Raw genomic sequence first — 15,071 nt, forward strand, 5'->3', positions numbered from 1 at the left:
ACTGCCGATACTGACATTAACATCAGTACTGCTTATGGCACGCCGGGCACCAACAGACCATACTACCAAGCCCACATCACCAAAGCCTTCGGTATAAACATCTCAGCACTGACAACACTGGTACAGACACCTTTGGTGCCGCCAGACTTCTGGTATGTGATGGACTTTTCAGTGTCTGACACACCGGATTCACATCTGCTCAGAACTGGGGCCACAGTACTAAGTTTACCCAGAGCTCTTGACTTGCTGGTGATCTCTTGTCCTGCACCACCCTTTTCATCCTCCGAGTCAGAAAATGAGCAAGAGGACGTGGTCTCCCACTCTCTTCTCACTCTCCATATGGTGCCCAATTCCATTATGGACCACAACCACCTGATCAACCTTATCCACAGCCTCCCTGGTTTGGGGAGCCAGGGTAACAACCATCGGTCCCCTTCCCACCCTCACAATGGCCCTACTAGGATTCCTGGCGGTCTCAAAAACAACATGTCTTCCATAACTCTAGTGTGGCCTACCAGCAACCAAGACGACATCCTCCTTCAGCTGCTGCTGTGAGGGCATCTGAACATGAGGGAGGAACAAGAAACTAAAGTTGAGGAAGAAGTTACCCCTCAGGCTAATTTCTCATCGTCATCAGCAGATGAGATGGTGATGCCCCCTCCGCCACTGATGGCAAATGACTTTAAACTATTTCAGAAACTGGCATAGCAGGGGGCAGAGGCACTACAGTTTTCACTATTGAAGGTGACCAAGTCGCACCACAAACTAGTGGACATTTTACATTCTTCTACCTTGTTCAGAATAGCTTTCCCTATTAATGAGGCTCTTTTGGACTCTGCCAAAATCATGGCAGACTCCTGCATCAGTCCCTCCAACATGTAAGTGGGCCAACAAAAAATATTATGTGCTGGCAAAAGATAGTGAGTTCCTCTTCTCACACCTCCCAATTCGATCATAGTGGACATGATTAACTCAAAGGGCCACCCCCTACAACTGGGATTGGAAGCGCCTTGATCTTTTTGGCAGGAAAACACACTCCTCAGCCACCCTTCAATTCCACATTACAAACTATCAAGCCCTAATGGCGAAATATGATTATCAGAACTATTCAAACTCAATTCTTTTACTGAGCAGCTCCCAGATTCATACAAGGAACAATTCAAGGCCATTACCAATGAAGGCCAACTGATGGCAAAGACATCACTCCACTCTGCAGTCAATGCAACCATGGGCGGTGGGTGAACCCCTGGCTTGGGGAGGATAACCCCCTCAGCCCCACCCCTTCTGCCTGAATCTCCGTCCCTTCTGCACCCACTGTAGTCCAGCCCCCACAGTGGTTGCAGGCCCTTGCCCCAGGCTAGTGCCCCCCAGCACCCTCCAGCCCCAGAGCGCCAGTGAGCCAAGCAGCACAGCCCCAGCCCCATCGGCCCCAGAGAGCTGGGCAGTGTGGCCCCAGCCTCCCCAGGCTGTGCTGCCTGCCTCAAGCCCCGGCCAGCCCCCCTGCCCCTGAAGGCACCCCCTGGCTGAGCTGCCAGCCTGGGCAGGTGGCATGGCTGGAGCAACCCCGGCCCCAGCAACAGGTGGATGGTGCAGCCAGAGTGCCCCTGGCCCCAGAGATGGGTGGATGGCATGACCCCAGCACTAGGAGGATGGGTGGCATGGCACGGCACGGCCCCCTGCCTGCCTGCTCCAGAGAACAGCAGGCAGGTTGGGGCCTGGAGGTGGAGCATGGGCGGGGTATGTCAGACTGTTTGGGAAGGCAACACCTTCCTGTATCTATGATACCTGCTGCCCATGGATGCAGCTGACATGGTGGCATGTTCCATCTTTATTGCTGTCATGATGAGATGACCCTCTTGGTTGCACCTATCTGACTTCCCAAAAGAGGTTCAAACAACTGAGGAGGACCTTCCTTTTGAAGGGACAAAACTGCTTGCCAGAAAGGACTAACACTTCCCTCTATATCTTAAAAGACTTCAGGGCTACTCTTCGATCCCTCGGGTTCTACACACTTGAGTAGAAAAGAAAGTCCTCAGCCATCATTGAAACCCTGCTCATTGCAATATTCATCTCAAAGGTCATATGAAGCTCAGAGGAAGAAGTCTAGGTTCCCCAGACAGAAACCATCAGGATCTCAACCTACTTCCTCTCAACCTTCCACCTCAAAGCAACAGTTTTGATGGGTTGGCTGATGTGCCCACAGAACACTCTCCTCAACACCACTTGATGCTGGAAAACCTCACCCATTCCTTTGGATGCCATCTCACCCCTTTCTGCAGCACCTGGGAATGGATAACCTCCAACCAATGGGTGTTGAATGAAGTAACTATCTCAAATAATCTCCATTTCACACCTCCCCCACACACACCCTCCCAACACCCTTCCCCATCCCTCTTCAGGGACCCTTCTCACAAGAGCCTGCTTCAACAGGAGAGAAACCATCTCCTTAGCACAGGAGCCATAAAGCCAGTGTCCACACATCTAAGAGGAAAAGGCTTCTACTTTCATTACTTCCTGATACTGAAGAAAAAGGGAGGTTGGAGGCCCATACTAGACCTCAGCGTGCTCAACAAATTTGTCAAGGCTCAGAAGTTCAAGATGGTCACATTAGCAACAATTATTCCAGCTTTAGAAAAAGGAGACTGGTTCTTGGCCCTCGACCTTCAAGATGCGTCTTTTTACATTTCAATCATACCAAGTCACAGATGATTTACACTAGGCCAAGACCACTACCAGTACAGAGCACTCCCTTTTTGGCCTGTCTTCAGCCCACAGAGTATTCTCCAAGGTCTTCTTGGTAGTGGCAGCCCATTTACACTCCAAGGGCATCATGATTTATCCTTACCTGGAGAATTGTCTCCTCAGGGCACATTCCTTTGTCAAAGCCCAACCAATCATCCATACCTCACTGGATCTACTCCAGAATCTGGGCCTACAAATCAATGCACAAAAACTCAACATTAATCCCAGTACAGAGGTTAGAATTCTTAAGAACAGACCTTGACTCCATCTGAGCAAGGGCACTCCTCCCACATCACAGATTCCTCAGCCTCTCCACGCTTTTAGAAACAGTGCAATCCAGCCCCCAAATTTCAGCCAGACACTGCCTCCAGCTTCTGGGGCATCTGACCGTGGACACATTGGTTATAGCTCATGCCTCCAGGCATGGTTCGGTTTATAGATGGAACAGAGACAACATAAACAAGCTACTATCAATGCCCACCAAGATCAAACAATCTTTGAATTGGTGGAAAAACCCAATAAATGTCTGCACAGGAATCCCCTTTGTTCAGCCTGCCCCTGACTGCTAATGCATCCTTCATAGGATTTGGCTTACATCTCAACAATCTCACAGTGCAGGGCAAATGGTCTCCATCTGAGACATGCCTTCACATCAACCTGCTCAAACTCAGAGTAGTCAGGGAATATGTGTGCTCACTTCATCTGGCTGATCAGAGGCATGCACACAAAAGTCATGACAGATCACACGGCCTGCATGTATTACATAAAGAAACAAGGAGGGGGTAGGTGACCCTCCCTGTGCATGGAAGCACAAAAGCTATGGAACTGGTGCATTTTCCACAATATCAGCAGCCTACATACTGGGAGTGCACAACATGACAGCAGACAGTCTCAGTCACAAATTCCCACACGACCATGAATGGGGACAATGGGGGAGACAAACAATAGACCTCTTTGTCACTTACCAAAACAAGAAATGTCCACAGTACTCCTTCAGAGTGGGGATTGGACAAAACTCCCTGGGGGACTCTCTCCTCCTCTTATGAGGCAAGGGCCTTCTTTACACCTTTCCCCCATTCCCTCTATTACTGAAAGTCCTCTTGAAAATAAAAAGTAAACATCATATTGACCGCTCCTAGCTGTCCCAGACAGACATGGTATCCTTGCCTGTCACAACTAGTGCTATGTCCACCGATGACTCTACTTAACAAGTAGTAAGGCACTCAGTTTTCTCCGACACAACTACTAAGAGGTTTCTCAAAGACATAGCGAATCTCTTTCCTCAACCCAGACTTCCTACCCCATAATGGGATCTCAACCTAGTACTAAAAGGACTGACCAGACTGCAGTTTGAACCCATGGTCATTTGTCCTTTAACTCACCTCTCCATGAAGACAGCGTTCCTGATCACCATCACCTTGACAAGAAGGATAAGGGAAATAGGGGCTCGGATGGTGTACACCCCTGTACAGTGTTCTTCATGCTTAGACCGCATCCAAAGTTCACTCCCAGGGTGACTTCCGCACTTCACATGAACCAACTCATTCACCCCAAACCTCATCAGGATACTAGGGAAACTATCCTCCATATGCTTGACACGAGGAGAGTCTTGGCCTTCTATTTGGACAAGGCAAGAGTTTTTAGAAAATCTCAGAGAGTCTTCCTCTCCATTGCAGATAGGCACAGTGATTTCAGCTCAAGGACTCTCCAAATGGGTCTTGAACGGTATCAACCTCTGTTACCAGATTTGCAGTGTAACAACCTCATCTTCAATACTTTCACACTCTACGAGATCGGTCACCTCATCCATTGCCTTCTCCAAAGGTATCCCTATATCAGAAATCTGCAGAGCAGCTACCTGAGCATCTGCAGATACCTTTACAGAGCACTATGCCATCCTGGGGGACTCTGCTGCCAATGCCAGATTTGGTGCCACAGTGCTATTATCTGTAACAGACTCAACTCAGAAGCCCCAGCCTCCAGTGAGAGGTACTGCTTGGGAGTCACCTATAGTGGAGCACCCATAGGGACACTACTAAAAGAAGAAGAGGAAGTTACGCACCTGGTTCAGTAACAATGGTTCTTCAAGATGTGTGTCCCCAAGGGTGCTCCACAACCCACTCTCCTCTCCTCTGCTTTGGAGTTCTTGTCAATGACTCTGCAGTAGGAAAGGAACTGAGGAGGGTTCACATGCGCAGCACTGGTTAGCCTCATGGCAGAGCATGAGGGGGTGGCGCATGTGTGGGCTGAATGGACACTGCTACCCAAGTTCTCTGATCAGCAGCTCAGGGATGCAGATACTTCTACAGTGGAGCACCCATCAGGACACTCATCCCGAAGAACCATCGTTACTGCATAAGGTGAGTAACTTCCTCATCCAAGACTGACTATTTCCAGTCTTGGACCAAGGTAATTTGCTGTCCCTGTGTCTGATTCTCTTCTTACACTGCTGTAAATGATGAGAAACTCCATTTAAGTTAGCGGAGATACAGTGGAGTAGAACTGGTATAGAGAAGAATCTGGCTCTCAGTGTTTACCTGATCCATACTTGGGAAGAAAACTGAGAAAAAACTTGTTTCTATTCTTACTTTTAACAGTAGCTAACAGAAAGCTGCTCAGATGATTGGAATGTTCGCAGTAGTCCCACTGGAGATGGATTAGAAGGAAATTGAGGAAGCCAGAAGTGCTAAACATATAGAATAAACTGTGTAATTATGGAATAAAAACTATGGTTGTAGATACAAAGGAATTTATTCTTTGGTTATTATAAACCACATATGCAGTATAAATCTCTATATAGAGCTCTTTCTAAAACTGTATTAGAAGGCCCTAAGCGATGGCTTCTGCAGATCAATCTAAATTGTTTCTATTAAATAGCTGCATAGATTACACATGGGTACTCCATCTTAAAAAATAAATCTCCCACTCTTACTGGAGGGGAAGCCACTACTTTTGCAAGCAACAAAAACAATGTTTTTCACTCCACTCATACATTTCCTGTTTTTTTTGTTTTGTTTTTTAAGTAAATATAAAGGTGCTTCTTAAAAGGGGGAGTACCATTCCAAAGTGTGAAATCTGCCTGGTGTGTGTGTGTGCGCGTCTTGAGGGGGAGAACAGAGGAGCAATATCATGCCTCTTTGTATTATGTAGGTCTCTGGGTAGAGCTGTTGGGGAAGGCCATGGACGGAGAGGATACATAGTAAGGACCTTGGAAAAATGGGCAAAACAATGTGTTTTTCCCTAATCTCATTCTTGGAAGGGGTTGAACTATTTTTGCTGAAATTTTCCCAAAATGCTCATGCTGAGGCAGACATGCAGCCTGGGAAATTTCAGGCTGAACAGTTAAAATTTGGCCAAGTTATAAGCAACTGAAAACAGTGTTACAATGGGAAGTGTTGAGCTACCTTAACCCACCATTATAATTGTTTTTTTGTTTGTTTTTTTAAATAAATGTAGATGTTTCTTAAGAGGGGCACACTCTTTATTCCAAAGGGTGAAATCCACCTGTGTGTGTGTGTGTGGGGGGTGAAAATAGAGGGAAAATATCTATATTTGCTTAATATAAAACAAGACAAAAATGGATGAGTACAGAAAATATTTTTATTATTTAAGAGGATATTGCAAACAGTGGAGACTAAAAATCAAATTAATCAATATCCTTTTTAAGGAACACGATGAAGATGTAAAGTTTGGGAGTTTTTTAGGTAGGATAACAACATCCTTCTCTACAGTGGACTATTCACTGTCTACGTTTTATATATGAACTTTAAAAAAAATAAACAGTGATTATCTGGATCCATTCTTTTGGGAATTTCATCTGTGCTGTGCCTTTACTTTGCAGCTTTTCTGGGATAGTTCTCTTGACTTAGGCCTTCCCCCCCGCTGGTTTTATTCCTGTGACAGAAGAAGAAAAAAAAATTCAGATGAATGAGCTTTGTGAATCTAAGCTTTTTAGCCATGAGAAAGTTAAGAAATCTCAGTATATGGAGAAAGTTAACATCAAATTAAACACTTTTTAAAAAAATTGATATTAGGATGTGTAATTTTTGAGAACACTTATTTTTAAGATCGTTTTACAGAATGATCAGCTCTTTGTGCTGGCCTGGTGGGATTAGTCATAGTAAAAAAAAAAGTCAGAGATTTAAAAAAATAGTTAGAAGTGCAGCATCAGGAGGTCCTCACTTAGAAACACATACACAAGCTTACATCTCACCTCTGTACCCTAGATGGCTTAGTAAAAACACAACCATATTATACTGAAACAAACATTAAATGTGAATGTACATGTGAATTGATAGGATTTTTGCCAAGCAGTATATCAGCCCAAGAGTAGCAAGTAAAGGAACATATACAGTAGAATCTAAGAGTTACAAATAGACAAGTCAACCACATACTTCATTTGGAACCAGAAGTATGCAATGAGGCAGCAGCAGAGACCAAAAAACAAAAGATAAAACAGTGCAGTACTGTGTTAAAAGTAAACTACTAAAAAAATAAAGGGAAAGTTAAAAAAAATTTGACAAGGTAAGGAAACTTTCTGTGCTTATTTTATATAAATTGAGATGGTTAAAACCAGCATTTTTCTTCTATATAATAAAGTTTCAAAGTTATATTAAGTCAATGTTCAGTTGTAAACTTTTGAAAAGCCAACCATAATGTTTTGTTCAGAATTACGAACAACCTCCATTCCCGAGGTGCTCATAACGCTGAGGTTCTACTGTAGCGGCAAGTCTGATAATCTCTAGACTCTGCACTTAATGAAGCTGTTTTACAAGGCCCAGTCCTACTGTCTCTCAGGCATTGTCTACACATGAAATAGCCCCAATTTAGCTGTGTCTGTAGCTGCACCAGTGAGCTGACTCCTAAGTGTGGGCAAGGGCAATCCAGCCTTAGGATGGATTGAGCTAATCATGGTTTATATGGCCCCCAATTAGCACAACGGGTACAAACTCGAGCTTACCCTTCTATGCACATAAGGGTCAACACCCCGTATCTACAGAGTTTGTTGAATCAGGGCACTTCCTGAGTGTAGAAAAAGATCTAATAAGTTACTGCTTTTTCAGCCAAATAAAGACCTACTTGGTTCACTTCAAAGTTTCTCAAGAGAGACAGACAATTAAGGCAACTAAGTAGTCACAGGGAGAAAAGTAAAGTTCTGTCATGGATTAGAAACTAAGAAATGGTAAATTCTCAACAAGAAAATAGGTCAATAGTGGGATAACTCCAAGGATCCATACTGGGATGAATAGTGTTGAATATATTTATTTATAATCTGGAAAAGAGACAGTGAAGGTCAACAATTCAGATAACAATTATTTAGGTTAGTCAAAACAAGGAAGGACTCAGGAACTTTAGAGGGATCCAATAAAGTCAGTCAACTGGGCAACACTGTGGCAGAAAAACTGAGCATAGATAAGTGCAAGAGAGTGCACACTGGAAAATGGCCAGGCCAAATTTCAAAGTTCTTCCACACACAAGTGACCCTTTTTGATACAGGGAAAAAAAATTCTCATTTTGGAAAAGAGGGCTTGAATATTTACTCTAAAGCCAACGCTCACTAAGTCTTTTCCTAAAATCCCTCAATTCCTCAGGCTACTTATTCAAACAAGGTTTATAATGCAAAATAAACACCCATGTTCTGCAACAATCCTTTGGGGAGTCCAAAGTACTGGTCTCCTACCAGCAACAGAACTTCCTAGGAGACTACCTGCCTTTGATGTGCTTTTGAGAACTAGGTATAGTTGTTTTGCCTCCTTTCCTTGACTGCCCTTTCCTCTGGATCCTATATTTCTACCTCCCAGAGAAGTATTGCCTCCTTTCATTAGGGAAACTGAGATGTGGTATAACATGACCACAGAGCTTCCCCCCCGCCCCACCTTTTGGGTGCTGAAGAGTCTATAACACCCTCACAGCATTTGTATTACTCTCACACATTGCTGGGTTATAAATTAATTGTAGTTGTTCAGGAAGAGATCTGTACTCACTTTGGACTGCTAAATGAAAATAGCTCATTGACCAGTTGTCAAAAATGCAGAAGGCTATTAGGATGTATTAAAAAGGAGAGAAAATACATACAATAGCAGTATACTATTTTCAGTAAGTCAATAGCACATTGTCATCTTGAATACCCTGTTCAGTTCTGGGTATAAATGTGCTGTTATTTTAAAGACAAGGTGTCACCGTGCCTCAGTGGGTCACAGCTGAGGATGCCAGATTCAGGACAAACTGCTGAGAAATAGACTTACCCCAGACTGGTGGTTGTTATTCAACCATAAGATATACCATGCCAGTAGCAAAAGTAAACTTCTGATTCACCACACTGCTTAACAAGAAGTCAGGCATTTCACCACCCAGACACTAGACTTAATTATGAGTGGTTACTGAAAACCAGTTGAATCAAACAAAAGGTTCTTCTGATCCCAAGAAATCAGCCACAAAATCAGGTTAGTATATAACTCAGACCTTATCCAATAATCACGCTGCTGTCTATCCTTTAGTAACTAAAATATAATGGTTTATTTATAAGAGAAAAGAAAGATTGACAATGGTTAAGGAAATCACATGCATGCAAGTGATTGCACAGTTCTTATATCAGGTTTGAAGGCTTGATGGAATAAACTGCTAGTTTGCAGAAGTCTCTCTGGAAATTATCCAAACAGCTTGGCGGTCATCAGTCCTTGTTTAGAGCTGCCTTGTTAGAAGTCCTGTCCAAAGAAGTGAAGCAGGAAATGAAGACAAAATGGAGATGTTTCCAGGGTCTTTATACCCTTTCACATGTCGATGAAATTTTACTGTCCCAAACAGAGCCCACAGCACAGTTTGTGGAAAAGCACAGGCACAAGATGGAGTCCAGGGTCACATGCCCTTACATGGCTTTGACTCACAGGAGCAGCCATTGCTCACGTGGAGACTAAGGTGTCCACAGGTAGGCCATGTATACACTAGCGCTTATGTTGTCGCTCAGGGGTGTGAAAAAACCCGCCCCCAAGTGCCATAAGTTTTGGCGGCATATGCGCTCATGTACACAGTGCTATATCAGCAGGAGAGTGTGTCCCACCAACATAGCTACCACCCCTTGTGACCCACTGACTTCAGTAAAACCACATGCAGATGTGAGGGTCTGTCTTGTTATCTTGTCTTCTATGCAACATGAATTCATATTGTCGGCCAAATCCTGCTTTCCATAACAGAAGTATAAGTCAGAGTGAACTTATGGGTACTTCTTTGTAACAGAGCAAAATATGACCCTTCATTTTATATTAAAAAGTTAGCAGGAATTTAGTAATCATAAGGACCACAGTCTGTGCTATTATCTCAAAAAATGCTCTTCCAACTTATTTTCTTTCCTCCTTCAGTTTCCAGCAATCTGCTGGTAGATTATTTGGAAGGAGAAGATTGTGAGAAAGAGCTGTCATTCTTGGATAACATACTGAGTCCCTGTTCAAGTGCTGGAGAGATCGTCCAGGAATGTCAAAATGTGCTTCGGAGTCCTCATACCAGTCTCCTTTCACAGAATCCTGCTACAGAGTCAGAACCTCTGCCTAGTTCATCTGGATTCCTACCTTCACAACTCCTTGACCTTGGCCTTCATGCTGCTGGAAGCTTCAGTAATAAGCATCTGAATTACTCAAACTATAGATGTCTTTTTTATGTTTGTACAAAAGGCCAGGTGCTGCTTCCATTTGACAATAATGGCAAAACTTCCATAGAAGGATTGGGTGCAAATGTGTTAGGGACTAAAAAGAACTGTCTTGCAGTAGTGATATCGCAGTAGAGGTTGGGCAAGTACTGCTGTGATGAAGCTCAGAATATTAACTAATCCAGCCAGGAAATCTATCAGTTATCACCCTTTTCAATAACAAAGTTTTGCTTCTTTCCAAAAATAGCGTGCTTACCTTCTGGCACTGTATAGACATAACCAAAATCTATTGATTCAGATTTGGAAACACATAGCTCTGCAGTTTATTAAATTAGGTCTTGATCTTCCAACCCTATGTGAGTAGCCCTCATGATGTCAATGGGACCACTTGCATGAATAAGGATTATTTATGTTGGTAATACTTGCACAAGTCCTGAATTTGTCATGTATACAATAGTGCTTTTGAATCCACAAAATACGAGCAAAATCTGCTAACTTGATAGCACTTGTTGAGAAAATCTCCACTGTCCTTATTTGAGGTGACCACACATTGTATCTATAAAATACACACTGTTTAGACATTCTAAATATTTATATGTTCTGGCTTTTATTTTTAAGCCCCTTATAATATAGTAAAAAAGTCAGATACAGACTTTGAACTGAACTGAACTGCTGAGTCTGCGTTACCCTAGAATTTCCAATTTCTTCAAGAAAATTCAAAGAAAGTGTTGAGGGCAAATTCTGTTTCCAGTTACACAAGCCTAAATCCAGATTACCTTCAGTTTATTTTAGTTTACACTTGTGTAACCAAGAACAGAAATAGCAGGATTTTATATACTTTGTAAATATTAAGTATCACACTGTAGCATGTTTGCAACTGTCGGACATTCAGAACTATCCTAAAGAGTGTGGCGGGGGGTGGGGCGGGGATTACTGTTGATACATTAAACATTTTGTAGGTGTTAATATTTCCTTAGGCTATCCAAAGCAAAAAGTCCGAATCCTATCAGCATTAGTGCAAGTTCATAGTTAATTACATTTACCACAAAATAATCAGTGTTCTACGTGGGATCTATATGTTGCACTCAGATGATGTTTTACAATATCTTCGGTATATGGTTGTTGCTTAGTAATCCATTACTGTTTCCTCTAAGGTTGGACATCTCAGTCAGAATCTGTGTGGTCTCTTACGCACCAGCCCTTCCCTTCACACAGCACTCCAAAGACACCACCGCCCTGTAAGTTATTTCTATATCTTTGCAGCAGCAAGGTTTCTTCATAAGCAGTGTTTCATACCTAACATTTTGGCTTATTATTTCAAACAGAATACTTTGCTGGTGAGAGACAAGATAACTCTGAAAGTAGTGATATGTTTGTCCACATCTCTTAGCACTGAGCAGTTAAAATAGAAACAGGAAAATTACTTTAGCACATGGATCTGTGAATACTATCCTTCTGTATTTTATTTCAGGGTTGCATGCTAGTATCTTCCAGCAAAGACTGTAGCATCATATCAATACCAGCTCATATATATTAGCACGAGTAACTACTGTAAACACTTACAAAATGGGATTGGAATTTGGAGGTCTGACATGTAAAACAGATACTGTACCCTTATGGTCATGTTTTCAGTAGTTTACTGGATACATGAACCAGTGTCTTGCTGTCAGCAGATATAAATTCCAAAGTAACTTGGAGAGCTCAGAGTTTCTACAACAACTGCAGTGCATGTGCTGGTGTATAACAAACACTTCTCAATTTCATGTGTCTGCATGTTTTGCTTGGTCTAGAGAATTCACATGCTGTAGACAGTGAAGATTTAATCCAGCCAGTGAGCAAGAAGGGAGCTTTCTTCAATAGGGACGATATAATTTTTACTACTGTTTATTTGAAATTAATGCTTACATAACCAGCATTTATCTTTTAAAAATGAAGTTATAAATAGATTATGTGTAATGATGTTTCAGTGTTTCACTAGGTTTATAAAACCCACAGGGTTTTGATAAAAAAAAACGAAAACACACTTCCATGGTTGCATTTATATGCAAATGAAGTTTGCCTTTCACTGTAATACAATTTGAGAGGGAACTAGATTCTACTCCTCAATGTGCATCAGCAAGACTGCTTACTAAAGGTGTCTTCATTGCAGAGTTAACTCAGGTGGCAGCCAAGTGTGAGCACCCTGGTTGGCCTACCCCAGATCTGAGCGGCCACACTGCAAAGCCCTACCCAACTATGTCCACTTGACTGTGTGCACATTGGTGCTGTAATCACTGAGATGAAGGGCTAGGACTTCTGGAAGCATATCCCATGGTTTTATGCTTCAGTAAATTGAGCCCCTCTAAGATTTTTTTCCCAGTGAATTGTTGGAAAACTTGTCTGTCCTTCTGGGCACTTGGAGGGAAAAGTGGGAATGCATTCTCAATGTCTTGGTGATGTCATTATTCTACTGCTTCTCCAAATGCCCATGATGTCTTCCAAGAAAAACAGAGCAGAAACGACCTGAATTGCTCATGGAAAAAGTAAGCAGGGGAAAAATACAAAAACTTATTTTAGAAAAAAAAAAATCAGACCACCTTTGTGCCCTCAGAAGATGCCAAAAATGGCACAAATCTATTTTCTTTCCTGTACTCTCAACATCCAAATGAGCTAATCAGATACTATGGTGATGGGCAGCAGGACAGAGCACTAAGAAGCACTTGGCATGGGGACAAAACTGGACCTATAATATTTTTTATATTTCAAGAGGAAAAATAAACACACAAAAAACAACTAATATTTGACATTTGTCACAATGACACATTCCAGTAATGCACTGCATATGCTTAAGGGGCAGAAAAAAGGTTGGAGTGGTTTTTGTGTCTAAATTTTCATCTTTGAATTATGAACTTTTTTGGGGGGGATACTAATGGAGGTTTCTGTTTCAGTAACACTTCAAACCATTTTACAGTGCATTTATTTAAAATTATCTTGCATGCACCCTGTGGAATAGTAGATAAGCTAATAACTTACCTTCATTATCTTAATAAACTGTTCTGAAGTGTTAATGGAGTCAATAATTTAGTCCAGTATCTATGGTCTTTGATTAAAGAGAACATATAGCAATTATCCAATTCATTTTTACTAAATAAATGTGATAAGGCCAACTTAAATATTTTATTACTTAAAAGGTCTGGTTGAGTCAAAGAGCAGTTCAACAAAGAATGTAATTTTATTTGATTTTTTTTCTAGCTTTGGAGAGCAGTAATCAAGATATGTCAGCCTGGTTCAGTCTGTTTGCAGAGTTGGATCCTCTTTCAAATCCAGATGCCATTGGGCGCTCAGACGATAAACTCCTTAATGCTTGACTACAGTTACCCAATGGACAAGGTCTTATCATGTCTCACTACAGTGGCCTTAAATATAGAACCTTACTTCCTCTTGCTTTTCTAGAGAGGATTTCAGATTCTAGCCCAGACACACAACATCGAAACTGTAATCATAATGTCAGTCAGTAAAGTCCCAAACTATAGAAAAAGCATTAAGGGTGCTGTTGAGAGCAATAGAGGAAAGTCACTTTATCTTTGATGCCTTGGTTTTATGGCTATTTTAGGTGTTATATGAAAATATGGCAAGCTGTTCAGGATCAACACTGAAAAGGTTTAGTTTCATCAAGACAAAATTACAAGACAAGCAAAGCTATATCAAACTAGTTTCTTTCCTGCATGCCCCTTTCCCCCCAGAAAAGAGTTACCTTATGTCAATGTGAAGATGTTAATTCCCAGAAAATACTTCAGGACAGATAGTACCTTGGCTCTTTTAGAGGACCCTCATTAACCTTCAGGACAATTGCACATCTTTGGCCAGACCCTCTAATCTGGCCAATTTGTGCATGAGGCAGGACTAATGGGGAGGGAGCAGAGGTGGTTTTACATTGTCTTTGTGACTTCCTGATCCTGGGGGAAGGCATGGGTATATTTGGCTCCCAGCACAACTTTGAACAGCCTCAAGGCTATTCTAAATTGCACTAAACTGCCCGTGGTTCCAAAGGCCAGAGCACAGGAGTACACTCCAGTCACATCCACTTTTTTACAGGCTGTTCCCTCTCTGCTAGTCCAGGAAAGGCATAGACCCAGTACACTACCTGTGAGACAGCTGAAGGGGGGATCCCTAGGTACCTGGTTAAACTGGCTTTACAGACACTTTACAGTGACAGAGCAGCACGGAAGGCCTGTATCACAGGCAGGACATAGCCTATTCATTCAATTAGCCTTAGACAAGAAAGCACAGGCCAAATTCTGCCTCTGTTTGCAACTGCAGGTACTTTAGAGGGGCTGCAGAGGTAGTAATCATGACTGAAGTTGGCTCACAGTAAATGCCATTAGAGTAGCAGTTATTCTAACAAGGAGCCATCTTATTCATCAGTTACAGAAGCTGTAAAACTGTAAACCAGATAGAGCAGTAGCAGAATTACCCAGATTACTCCTCCGTAGAGACAAAATTTTTCTTTTCATTGTATTGTTATTTAGATTAAGTATTTTGTTAAAAAGGGAACAAGTAGAGCTCACCTGTACGTTTTGATCCTTTGGTGAGTGGGAGAGATTTAATACCTCATTACATGATCACCTGCAGCATGTTGGACAACTCACTCCCCCATGTATGCGGTAACTTTTTATAATTTTTTTTATTTTGAATTACAAGTTAAATCTTG

General features: G+C 42.1%; 1 protein-coding gene across 1 annotated transcript in view; it reads left to right on the plus strand.

The window, feature by feature from the left end:
• ICA1L (islet cell autoantigen 1 like) overlaps positions 1-14,848 on the plus strand; it is a 92,987-nt gene extending 78,139 nt beyond the window's left edge. Inside the window, exons 10-12 of the mRNA XM_050916057.1 lie at positions 10,098-10,349; positions 11,536-11,619; positions 13,613-14,848. Coding sequence (XP_050772014.1) covers positions 10,098-10,349; positions 11,536-11,619; positions 13,613-13,728 — 452 coding nt within the window. The 3' untranslated portion in view covers positions 13,729-14,848. The remainder of the gene's footprint in view (positions 1-10,097; positions 10,350-11,535; positions 11,620-13,612) is intronic.
• The last annotated feature ends 223 nt before the right edge of the window (positions 14,849-15,071 follow it).

Source organism: Gopherus flavomarginatus, chromosome 10, assembly GCF_025201925.1.
Source record: "Gopherus flavomarginatus isolate rGopFla2 chromosome 10, rGopFla2.mat.asm, whole genome shotgun sequence".
NCBI classification, from domain to species: domain Eukaryota; kingdom Metazoa; phylum Chordata; order Testudines; family Testudinidae; genus Gopherus; species Gopherus flavomarginatus.